We start from the raw sequence: 19,100 nt of genomic DNA, 5'->3' as shown, positions 1-19,100 counted from the left end.
AAATCTCAACCCAAAATTCAAACCCCAAAACAAACACATCCTTAAGATAATCGTAAATTAAGATAAGTGATAGAATATGACACAAACTTTGGAGACTAATTTAAGTAGGAAACTTGGTTATAGTCATGACTAAATCATATTGAAGTATATTGGTATACATGACTTAGTCTGGGACATGATTAAGTTTGTGTACAACCAACTTTTATTTGAATGTATCAAAATAAATCGTTGGTCAAGTCTTCAGTAGCAAACCAATATTACTTGTCTCTAACATTTACGATGGTCAAATTGTTATTTGCAAATATCAACTTCCACGAATAGTTTGAAAGCCTGGAAACCCAATTAGTCTCGTTGATATTCTAACGAGATACCATTATTACAATATTAACTTCACTATGTTCTTTGCTCCTTACATAAATGAATTATTCGTTACTTATTTACAAGCAAGTTCTTTTGAATATCTCCGGAGTTGAATAAAAATGAGTAGAGTTTAATGGATCAATTAGACTATTCATGCAAAAACAATGTACATATTCTTTTTCGGAAATCTACTTGAGAAAACTCTAGATTAAATGTGATTGTTCTAGGGTAATTTCAGGATGAGTGGCCCATTCGAGTACGCCTATATAACCCATTCAAAATTTTGATGTACACGCCCGTGTTTTGTCAAAAACGTCGTGTTTGTTCTTCAATTTTTGTATAAATATTCTTCAAATTAAGGTATCAAAAAACAACACCTAAAAAAGTAACGATATTAATTATTTCAACAAGAGAATTCAAATTCATCCTCATCAAGGTCATTCAAATTCATCCACATCAAGGTAATTCAAATTCATCTACAGTAAGATAAGTCAAATCCGATCCCACAATAATATAAGTCAAATCCAACCTCATAATAAACACAAGACAAATCCATCCCATAATAACGAAAGACAAATCCAATTACAATAGCATATATCAAATCCAAGTATGCCCCTAAATCACAATTTCTCTTAATGTGTCCCACTTGATGTTTCACCTTCATTTGTTACACTCATTCTAAAAGTTAATTTTCTTACATATCTTATACAAAATGTAAGAATAGATTGTAATTGAAAAGTCAATCGATGTACCAATATATCAATAAACAACATAAGTTACGTACCGTTAACTTTGCGATGGAAGCTTGTGGTATAGGAGTCTCAACTTGTTGAGTTTGTGAAGTGGAAATACTTTGACTTTATGTCAGAATATCGCATCTCTGCGACAATTCCTTAGCAAATTGCATCCCGTCCGTCATAAAATTTGACTCGATCAAACCTGTTTTTCTCTTTTGACAACCCTTGAAAGTATGCCCAACAAGCCCACAATATTTGCAAGTTTTTCTTACTTTTTGTCTTAACAAAGTACTATCATTAACCTTTTTTCTTTGTGAATCGACCTTTCCCCATTGTTTAATTGGGGTCACGTCTCCTAGCCTTCTTAGGCCTTCAAGCAGTTTGTCTAACACTAGGAGGAATTGGTGGAGACAATTCAGTTTTTGGCTATATTTTTTGACCATCCATTGCCCCAATAGAATACGAATACATTTTAGTAAATGTCTCAACACTATATATTTCGTCAATAAAGTCCTCCGGATTTAATTGTTGTCAACATATAGCACTCATCGCATGGCGACATGGGATCCCACATAACTCCCATTTTTTATAACTGCAGGATTTTTGTAGAATGTCAACAAAGAATCGATTCTCATCCGAACAATAAATCTCGTAATGCCAATCATCGACTTTAACGAGTGCGCAAGAAGAAGCTGCTATAATGTTTTTCTCCATCATTTTTACTATTTTCGGGCAAAAGTGCATATCCCCTCATTTTTTATATGCCATCTCCCTTCACTTCTGAAGCCGTGTTAATAAGTATCTTTTAATCCACTCTAACATCGGCAATATCGACATTTCTTTTGCATTTAATATTATACTATTGAATGATTCACATAAATTGTTCGGGATCATATCACATTTAAAAATAATAGCAAAATGTAATCTTGACCACTGAGACGGTGGCTTGTCGGCAAGTCAATCAATGCATTCCGGATCCAACTCTTGAATTTCTTTCATCACCTCCTCAAACTCAAGGACAATACTTGCATCAGCAGCCATCCAAATAAATCTTTTATATGCAAGACCTTTAAATGCGATTGTTTTCATGTTTCTATACAAATTCCGAACACAAATATTTTTTTCACATTGAGGGAAAATCTTTTCCATGGCCAGCACAAGACCTTTTTGTTTGTCAGATATAAAAGTATAATCATCGTACTCTATGTTCAAATCTTCTCTTAACAGAGTAAAAAATCATTCCCAAGCTTCACGGGTCTCACTCTCAACAACAACATATGTGAAGGGATTCATTCATTGTTGGGATCAATTCCAATAACAGTTAATAGAATGTCTTGACAAGAACCTTTTAGATGACAACCATCAATCTCAATGATAGGTCGACATCCAGACTGAACCCCACGCACAAGTGATTTCAAACATATGTAATACTTACTAAATCTGCATTGTTCATTCAAAAATTTGCCTTCCAATTGCATCAAAACAGTTGAGCCAGGATTAGACTGTCGTAAAGCTTCGGCATAGTCCCACAATTTTCCATATACCTCTTCGGCATCACCTTCAATTACTTTTGGTGCCTATTTCCGCGCTTTGTATTCTTGTTGTTGGGATATATTACATCTAATTTTTTTGTGACGCCTGTCCTAAATTCCTTTATATGTCGTTAAGGATCCGATCGAAATAATGACTCATATTTCTTTGCAAGCCATGTCGACTTAACATTCTTTTATATTCAGGTCGCATATAAAATAATGGTTGCAATAATATGTTCTGAGTTGAAAAGATGTTTGATCATTCACTTTTAATGCGTTCATTTTCCAATTGCAATTCTCAACGGCACATCGGACATAAACTCTTCTTGTATCATTTTTGACAAATTTCAAACTTTTTATTGTCTTGATAGCGTGATTTTGAACCACATTTTTAAATTATTTTTTCGAGCTAAAAATTATTCCAAGACTAAAAGTGGGATCATACTTTGACGCTGGATCGTAAATGACATATGACTCTATCTCATCAACATCGGACTCGACAAAGCTGGTTAAATCTTTTTCTTGAGAATCACCAAGTACATCTCATATTTAGAATTTTGGTGTACTACGACTCTTTGATTTTCATTAAACTCATTCATATCCACATTGCTCTCAAACAATGACCGATCAATCCTATCATTTTCCGAATCTTGTTCTTCCATTATATAATCAGAATCCTCAAAATCCGATTCATTAAGCATTTCAGTTCACTCATCTTCTTCTCTAATTTCATTGCAATCTAAATGTATATCTTCATCATACATTTCTTCAACACCTTTTCCCTTATCGCAATTCATTTCTGTGATAATGAATTTTTTTTCTACAATACAAATTATAATATAACACATATTCAATACACTAGTTATAAAATACAAAAATTTATGCATTAATCAATAAAAAATACATATAAAACTTATCTCTATAATATTCATATTTTTTCATACAATATAATTCATTAATCACAAAAAAATATATGCTACACATATTAACATTTTTTATGTCATAAAATACAAAAAAAGTGAAGGAAAAATTTAATTTAAAATTTGCATCTTTACTTCAAAGATGATAAAATATAATAGGTGAAATGTAGGGTTGAAATATTGAAAATGTGGAGATAGAATATGGGGTTGGAATGTTGAGAATGTGGGGTTGGAATGTGGGGCATTTGGAAGAATATATGTTGGTTGTCGGCTGTGTTGGCTGTGTTGGCTGTCTTTGTTGTGTTGTGAAGTGGAGACATATGGGACTAGGGTTTTTAATGTGAACGAGGTCAAACACGGCCGTGTGTACATAAGTTAAGATCAAGTGGTGTTCTAAGTTTGAATACAGACGTATTCTATGTAACACGGCCGTGTTCGATCCGACTCAACTGTCAGATCAGCTTCCGTAACTGTTACATCAGCACAGTCCATTAAAATTTGAATGGTGAGACTAAAAGTGATGATTTGTGTGGAACTAGTTTTGATAAACTTTTTTTAGTGGGACCAAAAATGAAAAAATTAGTTTTGAAGGAGACCATGATTGATTTTTTTTTTTTTATTTTCAAAAAAAAAAAACGACGTGAGAACTTGCAATGTCTATTTTTAGGTAAATCTTCGATCAGATCTAATAGTTTGCAAATTAAGTCCGGCAAAATAAGTTAAACTAGGTCAATTATGTGTGACAGACGTTCAAGGTTTGAACTCATGACCTTACGATCACGAGTTCAACCTACACCATTATGTCATTCCTTATCGGACAATTTTGTACATATTTCTTATTAATAATGTAGTGAAGTCATTGAATAAAAATTATATTGTGATTTTTGTATGTATCTTAATTAAGATATATGTGTGTACGTGGTTATCACCGGATTTATGATGTTTGTCTTTAAATGTACAAAACAAAAGTTAGGTGTGGAGATTGCAATCATCCAACTAACTTTTAATTCATTCAAATATCATAAGTTAAACACTATTTATTTCTTTTCAAAATTTTATAATTTTTAAGTGATTCAAAATAATAGTTTTGTTTACCCAACCTACTTATTGTGTGGTACGATTGTTCATTAATATTTTTTAAAAACTACAATATATACATATTAATACAATGTATTAATAATGTAACACAAAATATAATTTTTTATATTACCGATACAATTTTCAATTTTTCATGTCTAATATAAAAATACATTCATGAATAGATATAAAGTGAACACATCCAAAATATTTTAAAAACACAATTAAACCAAAAAAAAGTTGCCAAACCATTCATTCCCACCTCGTGGATTGTCGAGTAGAATAAAGAATGGCCTAAGGTTTGGTGTGCTAATGATTCAATCAAAATTCGAAACTTGACCAGGAAATTAAAGAGAGATTTGTTAGAAATAGTGTTGACATGGTAACAACCATGAAAGGCTAAGAAAATAAAGTGGTGGTTAAAAATTAATTAATTAATTAAAGAAAAAACTTGTCAAGTTTTACAACTAATTTTATTATTCCAACTTTTTTTTTCCTTCCAAAAACATCAAATCAAACGCCAAATTTTTATTTATTTTATTACACTAAAATTTAATTTTACATCAACACATATTTATATCATATGAAACAACTATTTCAATTCAAAATTTTACTATTTAAAATCAAAACCCAAAACTAAAATCTCATAAGTAAACAAACATTATTTTGACAGCATCTGAAATATAAGCGAACATCACATTTAGTATAAACAACAACAGGGGATTTATATTAATATAAATATAACACATAAATTGAATAATAATTCACAAAGCATTTAGTTTTGCAATTAGTGACAACACTGAGTTTCAAATTTCAGAAAAGACAAAATATCAGTTCATTTCTATTTATGCCCTATGGTGCAGTAGGGTAAAGGAGAAAAGAATGAAGATAACAAAAAAAAAAAAAAAAAAAAAAAAAGAAGAAGAAGAAGCTAGGCAGATATAATGCGGATAGAACCAAAAAAATTAATAAGATTATATGAATTGTATTATTTTCGATAAAAATTACATATATTTTTTAAAGACTAAAAGGGCAAATTAATCTCTACATGAACTTTATTATTTTTTACAAGAAAATAAAAACATTATTTTTATTTTTATTTTTGTTACACTAAAAAAATACACAGATTGAGGGCTGGGGCAGAAGCTGTAAACATAAAATATCAAACGCAAGATATTACAATGTACGTACAGCAGCACTTATAGCCATTAACTAACAGACTATATTTTGTCTTTTGCATGTAAATAAGAATTGACTACAACATTTTATAAAAATAAATTAATAATAAAAATAATAATAAAAATCTGCCCAAATACGATAGAAGAGAAATCCAATCAAGAGAAAGTAACAACGGACAGTAAATGAGTGACATTGCAAACTCCAACATTAAACCAACTAAAAGCAGATATCATATGGCCGTCGCAGCCTAAGTATGGGAAATCTAAGGTGCTCATTCTTATTATTTTATAGCTTCTTATGCACCATATGCCTGTCTGTCTGACTGTCTTACCACATACAACGACACCACGGGACCGGTTGGTTATAATAAACTAAAACACATCAGGGTGAAAGCGCCCGGGCAGAGAGTTGCTCTGCTGCGCCTGCTTCAGATGCATCGCAAGAGCATAGTTGTTAACCTGCCCACAAAAATAATCTATATTACTTACTATGTGTTCGTGTCAAAACAAAGCTTCAAACCAAAAGTTTTTGATAAAATACCTCAGGATTGCCAGAACATGATTTTAAGAAGCAATGAAATATGAGCGCGGTTAAAAGATAACTAATGTATCAAGAAATTATGTTTGAAGAATATAAAGAGACCATAGTACTATATATCTATTGCATGTCCCCAAGCAAAGAACAAAAATAAATTAAGTTTTTAAAGAAATAATACTGTAAATTTGAAAGAGGATAAAAATAATGGATGAAACAATAATCCGAACTAGCTGAACCATCACGAGCACAAGAGGAAACTCAGAGCCCATGGGATTATTAAAACCGAGATGACACAAACCCAAGTGAATTAACCAAAAGCAAGTTAGGTTGTCTTCTTTTGTGAGTTTTACCGCAAATTTTTACTATTCAGATTTTTTTCCCATAAAAAATATCAAATCAAATAATTACTTTTCTTTTTTTATATTATACTATATATTTATTTTACATTCAAAACATCACATCAATCTATATTTATATCACATTAAACAACTATTCAAATTCAACTTTTTACTATTAAAAAATCCAAACCCAAAAACTAAAACCCACAAACAAGCACACCCTTAATGAATCTAACCTCTAGTGTTCGCAGTTGCTCCTGGTATTGGGAGACAAGCTGTTTCAGCTGATGCAACTCCTGGCCCATTTCATCGAATTCCTTCTGTCGCTCATGTTGAATGGACACAGCCCGCTTCAAAATAGCGTTTTCCTGTAGGAGGGCTTCGAGTTGTTGCTTCAGCATTGAGTGCTCCTGTAAACCATGGGATGCGCATCAAAATCCTATCCAGTAAGTAGCAGTAGCTTGTACAAAGACCAGTATGATCATTCGAATCACTTGGAAAAATTACTTAAAAAGTCTAATAATTAAATGGTGGATGTAATATAGCTCGGACCAAATAATCAGATTCTTCAACAGAAGATGAGCAAAAACATACAGAAGAACAACGTATACCTTCCGAAAGCCATTAGCTGCCTCAGCGGTTGCATTTTCACGAATGGACTTCTCCAGTACCTCAAGTGCTCGCGACAAGCGTGCCTTAGCATCCTCGACATTTGAAGAACTTAGAACTTCCCCAACCAAGAGGTCCACCCACTCTGCGCCATTAGCAGGCACATTGCTCTGTTTCGGTGGCTCTTCTGCTGAAGCAGTTCCTCCGTTGCTCACTATTTTATACACATTGTAAAATAAAGCACGTTCATATTGCTGAGGATTTAGCTAGGGAAGAAAGATAAGGTTTTGGAGGGGAAAAGGTTTGTGCCATCATGCATCAATAAACAAGTTCAAATGAAAGATGATTGAATTTCAATACCAAATACATGTAATATAAGAAATGACATCACAATTATGATCAGGGAGACGAAGTTTATACATTGGCTTCAAGTCAACTACTGCAGATCATCTTGACTCCAGTTTTCTAATCAACAATTGAAACAGAAATATATTTCAAAAGTTCTTTTCTACACTATCTAAATCTAATTTAGAATCTCTGAGACTATGATATCGTATGACCCATAAATCAAATTTGTCAAAGAAGTAGTTTCTTGTTAAAAAGGGCAGGAGCAGCAGAAAAGCACCAATTGTAGCTGCCTCTTTTCATTTCTGTATTGAGCTTCTGCAGAACTCGAGTATCTGAGGTAGGCTATCTCTATAGCATCCCTTAATGGTATATAAGAAGAAAAAGTTTATCTATCAACACAAATGTGTCTAATAACACCATATTCTACCTCCACTCTTTTACATTTGGTTAAGAAAAGGTAACAGCTATTCAATCATCTCCTTTAAGAAAAAATAAAAAAAGGCCTTGAAAGAATTACTCTTGTTTTCATGTTTCTCCAAATGTCCTAATATGACAAAAAAAAAAAGAGAGAGAGAAAGAAAGAAAAGAAAGTGTGTGTTTAGATATACCATATTCAAATAACACCATATTCTTACCTCCACTCTTTTACATTTGGTTAAGGAAAGGTAACAGTCCATCTCAGCTATTCAATCATCTCCTTTCAGAAAAAAATAGAACAAGGCCTTTAAAGGATTACTATTGTTTTCCTGTTTCTCCAAATGTCCTAATATGTGACCAAAAAAAAAAAAGTGTGTTTAGACATACTCTAATTACTCTTCTTTCCCAATTCTTTTACTATTTTGTCTAATTTGAGATGTACCAAAATTTTTGCAACTTCCCTCCGTTTGTATCCAGTTTTTCCTATTTTACCCTCCTAAATACAATTTATAAAATCATTCAAAACAAAAAGTAAAGGCAAAATGGTAAAAAAACTATCGAACTTATACTACCTAAAAAACCATGTCAAAAGTAAACAAAGCAGACATTTATGGACAGAGGGAGTAGTATTCTTGGAGAAAGTGTTCTCTTCAATGTGTACACTATATATAACCACTTCTATTCATATCAGTTCAACATTTAACTTGAAACATCAAAAGTTTATCTTTTGCCATGTGCCTCCACCCAGAATTTTGCAAACACGATGCAGTAAATTAAAAAGGTTGCAAAGAAAAAACATTCAAGGGTTAACTGAAATAGGAGCAACCACAAATTGGCCAATCTTTCAACTTCCTAACTTGAAGATTATTCATCTAAATGAATAATTTGAACTATCCGAAAGAAAAACAAAGAACTTATTTAGTATGTGGAATGGTAGATATGAAAATGTGAAAAATTAAATAAGAGGAAAGTGGGGTTATTTTCAAGAGAAAAAATATAAGAGGAAAGTGTCGTTTTCTGTCCAATCAGAAGTCATACATAGTATAAACTAATTAACCCCGAGCTATTTGGTCAACCAAGCAGTAACTAAATAAATTATCTTTCAATTCTAATTAGACCATTCATAAAATGTATTAACCTGTTCTCCCCAAGTTGTTTGGTCAACCAATCAAAACATTCAGAGATCGTACTACTTACTACTTAGTTTTTGAAAAAAGAAAAAAATCAAATTTATCCTACGACTAACAGATGCAACAAGAATTCATTTGTGTGGAATAGCTTCCACAGGTATCAGAAGACTGTATTGCTCTTGAACTCAGAACAAATATCAAATTTCCCAGGATATTCCTGGTTTGGGGGAGGTTTTGTTTCAATAGACAGTTAAAGTCAACCCTTTAGAGAGGGCAAAACGGAAAAAAGGCTCAGGTCAGGGACAGGGCAAAAAAGACTTAGCAGAATCTGGCCAACTAAGGCCCTTGCAAGCAGTTTGTCAATCAGCAAACTTTAATTCTAATTAGCAGTAACAGGGATAATTTCAGGGAATTTATTTTCCACTCATAAGAATCAAGAAAGATGCAAGAACAAGCAGATTAATCCTAAAAGACAATTGCCCTGAACCAATATCATTTTGCCTAAAGACAACTAAAATCTTTAATACTGTCAAGACCTAAACAGAACAGCTTGACTTAAAAAGTGCGTATAGCAACTTGAGTTTACTTGGATATATAAAAAGTAACTCTTCGAATGAAAAAAATAAAAAATCAGGTCTATCAAAAGCATTAGCCTGATAGCTAGAGCATAATTTTATGCCCCATTCTTGTTGCAACAGCATTCAGATGAGAAGTTAACATGAATAATTTTGTTAGTTTAATCAGAAGATGCCGACACCAAGCTTCATTACCTACCAATCCTTCATTAACTGGATTTCCTATGGACATATATATCATTGGACAGTATCTCTCTTATCCTTAAATGCAACTGGGTAATCATATGACATATTGACACGATAGCATTTGACCAATCTACACATTAAATAGAAGTGCTTGGACAAATTGGTTCCAGCTAGCTAGTCCAATACAAAAAGAGACATAAGGGACTAAAATGGATGTTGAATACTCAATAATATCAGCACAAAACTCTAATGGTAAATACAAACGAATAGTATTATATAAGAAAGAAATGTTTAACTTAATCCTTTTTATATTATTCCCCATCGGTTGCTTGGCACATAAGGTGTGCTTAAATAAAATCCACTTTCATCAGGAATTAAGCATGGACTAGTAAGTAGTAAGTATGAATGAATTTCCCCTCCCCCTACAAATGGTTTTCAATCAAAAATTGTGTTTACGAAAATAAAAGATAAAAAAAAGTGAAATAAGTCCTACTTAAGGATTTATGGCACACTGATCTAGAATACATTGGTTAAGACTGAAGACAATCATTTTGAGTCAATTGAAATTAAAATCAATAATATTTCCTACTATAATTCTAACCCCCTCTTACAACCCTTTGTTTTCTCTTACTCCTACAAGATGTGTCACAGGCCAAAAGTTAGAACATAGAAAATTTCCTAAAAGAGAAGACTATCACCCATCACTTCCCCACCAGAAACTGACAGTGTCACCCATTATCAACACTGGAAAAACAGGAAGAAAATGGGCTATGGACTTAAAAGGAGATAAGCTTGCCTCAGCTCATCAAAATAGATAATCCACATTCAAGTTTTCTGGAATTGTTTAATGCAAGAGTTTGTCAATGGGCTAGCGCAATTCCATATTCATATTTAAATGAAATAATTAAGTGCTTCTAATTGATCTTCTTTGATCGAATAAACCAAGGCATGCTATATTGGGTACCCTTTCAAAAGCTCAAATCAGTGCTAACAGGAGCAAAGAAATATACATGTTATAGCAAATGAACCACATAAAAGTCAGAAACAGGAAGTAAAAATAATCAAACATACTGAGTGAAGTGAAAACAGCAGTTGAAATAAGATAAAAGCTTAAGCTTCCAGATTCAAGTTCCCTTATTCCCATACAGGTTTCCTACACCATAGTGGCAATGACAGATTTAATTAAATAATTTCTTTCAACATTCTATCATAGCAAGGATATAAGCCTAAACCTGATGTAAGGAAACACCGTATATTATGTCAAAGAATGGATTCAATGGTGGTTTTGAATCAAAAAATTAATGTAGAGTAGAATTATGTACACAGCAGAATTGCTTTCTAATTGAAAATTAAGCTAAAAATCTAGACTGGGAAACGCCTTTGTTTACGATTGCCATATAAAGAAAGATGTCAAAAATACACGTTCAAAAGTTAATACTTGACCAGGAAATTCAGTCATATATCCTTCAATATACTTATGTGGTCGAGCACAGAGCATAAAAGATTTTCGAGACAACAAATCCGAAGTGAAATCACCTTTAGCCGTGAATTGAGGGTCAATTTTATGGGTAAGATCTGATGTGCTTCCTGCAGCACTTAAACAAAGGTCACTCAATCTTTTGATTGCGGAATCCAAATCATCCCCTGTTTCTTCAAGGGCTTTCTCCAGAAACTACAACCCAAATCAACGGAAATTAATTAGTATAAAACATCAGACGGAAGTAGAAAATTCTAGAGAGGTTATAATTGTATAAAAACTCAAATTGAGAAACAAGATTTTCGAGTAAATACGAAACCCTAATTACCATAAATCATCCATACAAATATAAAACCAGATCTAAGAACTTACCACAATCTCCTGGTTATGAGAGCACATTGCCGACGATTCAGAAAAAATAAAATGACGAGTATAGGAACCAAATATCAGAAATGCAAATTTGGAAGCATCTAGATTTTGACTATGAGTCTTCGGCTATAGAGACAACAGTGGTCGGGGATTAAAAAGCATGTTTAAAACTCCACGTGGATCCAAAACAAGACTGACAATAATAATACCATAGAAGGAGCCTAATAGACATAATTAACACCCAAAACACATTTTTAATTTGCACTACCTTTTCATACCAACATTGGGCATTAACATAAAGCCCATTGATCAGAGAATATTATTTATATGTTGATGTTCACAATTAAATTCACGTACTCTAAAATTATTTCCTGTTTCTCTCTATAACTTGCTGTTTGACATCATTTGGTGTGGGTTACAATTCTTGAATTATCCAAATTCTACAAAATTGTTTATCCAAAATCTATGAATATAGCAACTTTGAAACCCATTTATGTAAAATAGCAATCAATTGTAAGAGAAGTATGGCCAAACTAATCAAAGCAACCCACAGTACTTAATGCAAGATGGAGTGGCCTGTATATAGTAACCACAACACCCGACCAATGCAAATTATTACACTACATTTGATGAATTTAAATGATCGTGCATTTCAGACCATAAACCGATATAAATAAACATTGAAGTTAAGCCCTATGCAATAATGATTGTTCATTAATTTCATCATGTTTTATTTCTCTACTTTAACAAGTTCGATGCAACACTTTGATGGATGCAAGCCATGTTGAAACACCACACCTAAGCTCAAATTTTCTACATTAAGCACCAAATTTCATGTTGTTTTGACGGAATGTTAACTCAATTCAAAGAATACAGAAGGGAACAAGCTCTTGAAGTGCATAGTTGCAAGGCCAAACTTTTGAACCAAGATATATGATTTGTTATTAAGCTAACAAATCTGTATGATCCAGCTATTGATATCCTGGGGTGTTTTCAAAACACATTGCATCAATGTTTCACAGTTATACAATGGAAATTAGCCTAAGGGAGAGTTTCGTTTTTGTGTTTGCACTAAGGTTGTTGAAGAAATGAAAATTTCTGGGACTGTAATTAGTCACTATTTCAACAGAAACCTCATACCAATTATGAAATATCATATAACCACAAGAGTTCTGGGGTATTAAGCACCAAAATGAAATTAGGTGTATATATAGGAATGGGGATCACAGACTATTCAAGGCAGTTTTGGATCAACGCAAATTGGCTACCAGGACGGAACTAGGACAAGGGATGTTCCATCCCAATTGTCATCCTGGTTTTTGTAATATAAAATATATTTATAGAAGTAAATTAAAGAATGAATTAATATAGGATGTGTTTACTTGTGGTTTGTTTTGGATTGGCTGTTTTTTTTTTTTTTTTTTCAAGTATATTTTAACAGAAAACAGTCACCAGAGGTACTTTTTTCTATGGGGAAAAAATAATTGAAAAGGAAAATATTAGTTTCAAATAAGCCGGTAATAACAACATTTTAACTCAACTATTATTTATTAGAAAGTAAATTGCACAAGCCCAATCCATGATTTTTAATATATAAAGCTCACAATTTCCTCTTGTTTTTCTCAATAGTCTAGTGTAAGTTCAAACCGCCTCTTTTTTCTTTATGAGCATTAATTTTTATCTCAAAACTGAAAGATTATCTAAATATATTCTATTTCTATTGTTTATACTATCCAAAAATATGTATTTAATGTGATGCAAATAAACGTTATATTTTGAATAGAGAGTTAAGTTTTTTAAGTAACGTTGCAAATGAAAATTCAATATTGGATGTAATGTTTTTTTGAAGAAGAATTTTCATTAATAGTATGAAAACGAAGTTTAAAACATAAGCAAACAAAGCATCATCTACATCAACCACAAAGAATCATGATGGTAAGGTACGAGCCCTTTATATTTTTATTAACCATATTATAGTGATATTAAACTCCAAAAAAAAAAAACAGAAAGTTCAAGCGGAAGAGGAAAGATTTGGTGACAAAAAATCTATAGAGAAATATCCAAGAGTAAATTCAATGTTGAATATTTTTGGTTAAAGCAAATTCATGTACATTTCAAAAAAAAAAAAAGCAAGCATGATGGGGATGATTTGAAAAAGGAAATAATAATGAAGATGGAGCAACGGCTATGAATTATCAAAGATGATGCATAACCAGTTAGGGTATATAACCTAAAATAAACCAACATGCATAAGAAAAATCTACTCAACATTTGGTTTAAGTGCCTACAATCTTCAGCACCTACTGTGAACAACTCAAAACCAGAAAATTCTGCTGATGTGACTTCCAACTAAACTCATAAAAGGTCATCATTCACTAAAACTAAAGGATTTATAGACTAAAATAGTTTTCTTTCTTTTTTTAACAAAAAAAAAACTAAAGCACAATGGGGCGTGCACCAAAAGTATGCCCCTAGATAACATCCCTCGCCACACATAAAAGGACATCATTCACTAAAACTAAAGGATTTATAGATTAAAATAGTTTTCTTTTTTTTTTTAACCAAAAAAAACTAAGCACAATGGGGCGTGCACCAAAAGTATGCCCCTAGACAACACCCTCGCCACACATAATGTTCCAATTGCCATGTCATGTGTGATATTGTGTGCGTCTTATAAATATGTCCTCCCCTGTGAGTGCCAATCCAACACACCAAATACTCAATTCATTTAACAATTAAGTTTTGTGTATACTTGTGTCATCTTTGTTTTTCATTTTGATTTCTATTTTCGCAATATTCAATCAACATCGTGTTTCCATTTTCTCTCCAAAAAAACAAACATCTAACACCTGGTTTTGCAATCAAAGCATCAGATCCAACACTCATTTTCAACTCAAAATTTGCAAAAACCCAAAACAAAACCAAAATACAAGTAAGCATAGCCTAAGTCTTCTGCTTTAGATAACATTAAAATGAGTTGCAAAAGCTAACCAACGCCATGAGCCATCTTCAAATCCAACTCTGCAGAAACCTAAGCCCATCTCTGTTGGGCTTAAATCCAATTGACATCCATGGGGGATCCTTCTTTGTTGTCTCTCAGCCTTTTTTTTACTTGATCAATCATGTGTAATTGAGGTTTCATATCATGTATACTAACCATTTAAGTACTTATCCAACACCTCTATTTTAGCTTAAGTCTACTATTCATCTCTTCAACAAATTTGAATTTGAAAATGCTAAGGGGCTTTTACTTTTAAGAAGCTGGCTTTAATTAAGGTTTGTCTCTGGAACTTATGATATAGAGTCCTCTGATTGAGCATATTTAAGGCAACGAAAGGGACTTATTATCATTGTGCATGCCTTAGTCTCAGGTTCTGCATATTATTAGTACAAATACAAATACCTGTTAGGCCCGGACTTGCATAGTTAGTTTGTCTATCATACTGTAAATCAGAAGCAACTTTCCATCACATGCAACACATAAGCAAACACATTTTACATTGCAACACTCTTTTTTGTCAATGTTTGTTTCTCTATAGTCACTTTACTAAGATTGCGCATTTAAGTAAAATATATTCATACATACTGATGTATGCAAGACTTAAATTATGTATATGATTAATAATGTCAGAGCTCATACAAGGAACCCCTCTGGAATTTCTGTTGTTAAAATGGTGAAAAATGAGCATCACTTAATTTTTATTAAAAAATGAAATATAAAATTGTGAATGAGTTGTTCATTCATTCATTAAAACTATTCGGAAAATGGTAGGTCATTTACTGCTTTATATTATGGTGTAACCTAAGGAAATCTCGGGTTTGTTTGGTTGTGTTTTGGATATAGTAAAAAAAAAAATTGAATTGAAATTTGTTTGATGTGATATAAATAGGTAGTTGATGTGATGTGAATGAAAGAAAATTTCCGTATACAATAATTGAGCGAAAATTCACTGTATAATGTGATTGTTGAAGGAGGGGGTGGTGCAATAAATAGATTACAGTAGATATTAGTACAAATATGAGGTCGAAAACAGAATTAACAAACCCCTACTTCTTATCCAGAGATGAATTGTTAAGAAGATGGTTATGAAAGAATTGAGTGCATAGTATAAAAAGTGTTTATCAACAAACTAAAGAAAGACTCGAACAGTGTGGAGAAATCTCTTTTCAGACACCCAATTTAGAACATAATATCCTAAATAATGTGTGAAATCAAGCCTTCTATTTCAAAGGTATGCATACACATCAAATTTCTGTAAATAATCAAATTAGAAAGAAGCAAATAAATGTGCTTGTTTTATTCCATTAAAATAGCAAGAAAAGTGGCATGTGGGCTGACTAAAAATTTAGAAACATGCGCAAGGCATTAATTGCAAACAATAGAAAATAAGCATACAATAATCCATTATAATCAACTTCAGTAGAAGGTTCTTGTGATCTTCCGATACACCTTAATCTCATTTATTGGCATCATTCTTCTTTAAGTTCTATAGAAGCAACAAATATTATGGATCATAAATTGTAATATGAAACTATAGCAAACTTTCAAAGTTGTCAGGATTATAATTTATAACAACAAACACATAAATAAGCTATCTTTGTTCCTTTCGATTCCTTCATTACCGATTCTATCCAATTATGCATTCATCAAATCCATCTAGACATTTTCATTGAACTACCCTCACAGCTTGTACATTTTCATATACAACCACCAAACATTCGAAATGCATTCAACACAGCTAGTCATATATTTGGCTTATTAAAATCTCTCATTCAATCAGATAGACTCTATTGTTCACAAAAATGAAGGCAAACTTCTCCATTTCTACCATTCATTTCCATAGTTATTCTATCATTAATTTTAGGATCACTAAGGTTCTCAAATACAAAGAAAAGGCATACAACTACATAACCTTCAACCAATTTACCGAAAACTACCAATGCAACAATAACATTGTTTATGCTGAAAAAACGAAGTTAACAACCCTTAATAGATCCAACCTATGCTGAGAGGGCATTCCCATTCTTGAACAAGAATAGCTTAAAGAATTTCGTAAGCTAATTATATGGCGAAAACTCAATAAATTACTGCACATTTCTTATGAACGAACAAGCATACACTAACAGCAATAAGCAAATATCAGCTCTCAATGCTATTAAAGATTTAACCTCACCAAACAATAAACAAAATACGAAAACAATCAAATAGTAGAAAACCATCAAAATAATACCAAACCCAATAAAAATGGCAGCAGCAACAAAAATGTACAAAAGCAAATCCAGAAACAACTACAAACAACTTGGAATCGTGCATTTCACTATTTCATACAAGAAATTATACAAACAGAAACAACAAATCACCTGTCTGTCCATGTCAGGAAAGAGCGCAATAAGATGATCTATCGCCGAATTGGGGACAGAGTAATTAGACGCGGCGGCGGCAGCCCTCGGCGGAGAAAAAGTCCGGCCAGGGGAAGACGAAGACGAACAACGGATTCTCTTAGACACAGGCGGCGACGACGGCGATTCCTCAAAGATATTCGATCTCTTTCCGCACACAACGGCAGACATGTTTCTTCGATCAAGAAGAAATTTCTCTGTCTACTCTGTCTCCAATCCCTCTAAGTCCGCTTCTCTCATGCAGATTCAACCAATTTTTTTTTTTCTACCCAAATTTGAACAGAAGTAGACAAAGGCAAGCGCAAGATCAGATAGATCAATCCGGTGGAGTTTATTCAATTCCGCAAGGAATTGATCGAATGAATCTTCCTTGATTGAAAACCCAGCTATGCGTATATTCTTGGGTAAATCCGAATACGCATATGCCCGTCAATCGAAACCTAGGACGCAACAACCAAGAACCACGTAATTTATCTGACCTAATCGATCATCAGAATTTCCGCCATAGCAAATTTCCCATCGTAATCCTCTTTTGTGGTAATGGCGTCTTTTGGGCAAGGATGACGGCGCTGCGACACGCGCCACGAAGTCGCCTAACAAGGGCGGGCAACGTGGCCGACGGCCGTCCGGTCATTGACACGTGCAAGATTCTGATTGGAAAGGATGAGGGTTTACCATGGATAGGCACGTAGGTGATCTCGCCATTTGGGCTTTCCAAGTGCGTCCACCCGGAAATGGTTGTTTTAGTAAAAGTAGATAATAAATATATTTGTCCGGTAAAAGATGGTTTCAAATACACCTGTAATTAGCAGTGAATTTGTGACGTAAGCTCATCGGTTTAAACTCTGATACTTTCAAATACACCTGTAATTTTGTCCGGCAAATTGAAAGAATGTATAAAACAGAATGTAAATGATAAAATTGTTCTTTTTTATGAAGGTGAATTGAAGTAAATACGTAAAATAGCAAAAAATTCTTAATATAGTTTTATGAATTTTTTGAAAGTCTTTTGTGCTTCTAAAATTCTATAAAATTTATTTGTGATTTCAAAAATATTGCACACCCACTCTCTCTTCTAAATGTCATTAACACACGTTAAATTTTTATTATAATTGACAGTTACGTCCTTATTTATATATTACTTATATCCCATAAAACCTGTCACTATTTGTATTTTCAACTAGATTTTTAATATTAGTATTATATTAATTTATAATAAAAAAGGCAAAAATAAAAATATTTTATTAAATTGTATGATATAAAAATAATAAGATTTTATATAATACTTCCTCCGTCCGTACACAAAGCATACATTTATTTTTGGGGCGGTGTTTAAGAAACAGTAGTATTTTAATTATAGTGGGCAGTTAAAAATAGTGTAATGACATTTTTGCCCTTGTTTTTTTGGTGTAAAAGTAATGATGTGATGTAAAGTAAGGGTATTTGTGGAAAAAAATGAGGTATTTAATGAAATGTTTACTTTGTAATTAGACGTCCCAAAATAGAAACATGTATACTTTTTAGCTGGAAGGAGAAAATATATTGAAAATTACAAAGTAGGTAGTACAATTGCTAAATTATAAAACATACTCTTATTTTATTTTAAAAGAAAAACAAAATTGGAAAATAGTATCGGAAAGAGTATATATATTTTTTTATTTATTTCTCTCTCCATGTCACAGCTATTTTCTCACTCTCTTTTACTTGGGTAGTCTATGTTGTTTCATTTTTTTCTTTCTTTTTCTCTCCACGTCTCCACTCTCATCTTCTTCTTCCTCATTTGATGTGTCCGGAGCTCGCCTTGGCTACGTACGGAGACGGCGAGCTGGTGGTGACGATATCCAAGGGGCGGCCGAAGTGAAGGAGGACGATGACATTGTTGGAGGCGGGAATGGGAATCTTGTGCTTG

General features: G+C 32.7%; 1 protein-coding gene across 1 annotated transcript; it reads right to left on the bottom strand.

Annotated features, from left to right (window-relative positions):
- Window positions 1-5,761: 5,761 nt before the first annotated feature.
- LOC127266318 (uncharacterized) lies at window positions 5,762-17,766 on the bottom strand. Its single transcript, XM_051296529.1, has 5 exons — window positions 17,153-17,766; window positions 11,482-11,617; window positions 7,292-7,503; window positions 6,917-7,090; window positions 5,762-6,263 (listed from the first exon to the last, which is right to left on the bottom strand). The coding sequence occupies exons 1-5, from the start codon at window positions 17,360-17,362 to the stop codon at window positions 6,177-6,179; spliced, it is 819 nt and encodes a 272-aa protein (XP_051152486.1). The 5' UTR covers window positions 17,363-17,766; the 3' UTR covers window positions 5,762-6,176.
- Between the last annotated feature and the right edge of the window lie 1,334 nt (window positions 17,767-19,100).

The sequence above is a fragment of the Andrographis paniculata genome, unplaced genomic scaffold (assembly GCF_009805555.1).
Source record: "Andrographis paniculata isolate CXL003 unplaced genomic scaffold, ASM980555v1 Contig75END, whole genome shotgun sequence".
NCBI classification, from domain to species: domain Eukaryota; kingdom Viridiplantae; phylum Streptophyta; class Magnoliopsida; order Lamiales; family Acanthaceae; genus Andrographis; species Andrographis paniculata.
Note: the sequence above shows the minus strand (reverse complement) of the source record. Positions and strands in the feature narration are given on the sequence as shown.

Bases quoted from the DNA above. Each gene is read 5' to 3' on its own strand.
- LOC127266318 (XM_051296529.1), bottom strand. From the start codon at position 17,362: ATGTCTGCCGTTGTGTGCGGAAAGAGATCGAATATCTTTGAGGAATCG. The intron at 7,504-11,481 runs GTGATTTCACTT...TGTATAAAATAG, and splicing joins CCCTCAATTCACGGCTAAAG to TGAGCAACGGAGGAACTGCT. The intron at 7,091-7,291 runs GTATACGTTGTT...CATGGTTTACAG, and splicing joins CAGCTAATGGCTTTCGGAAG to GAGCACTCAATGCTGAAGCA.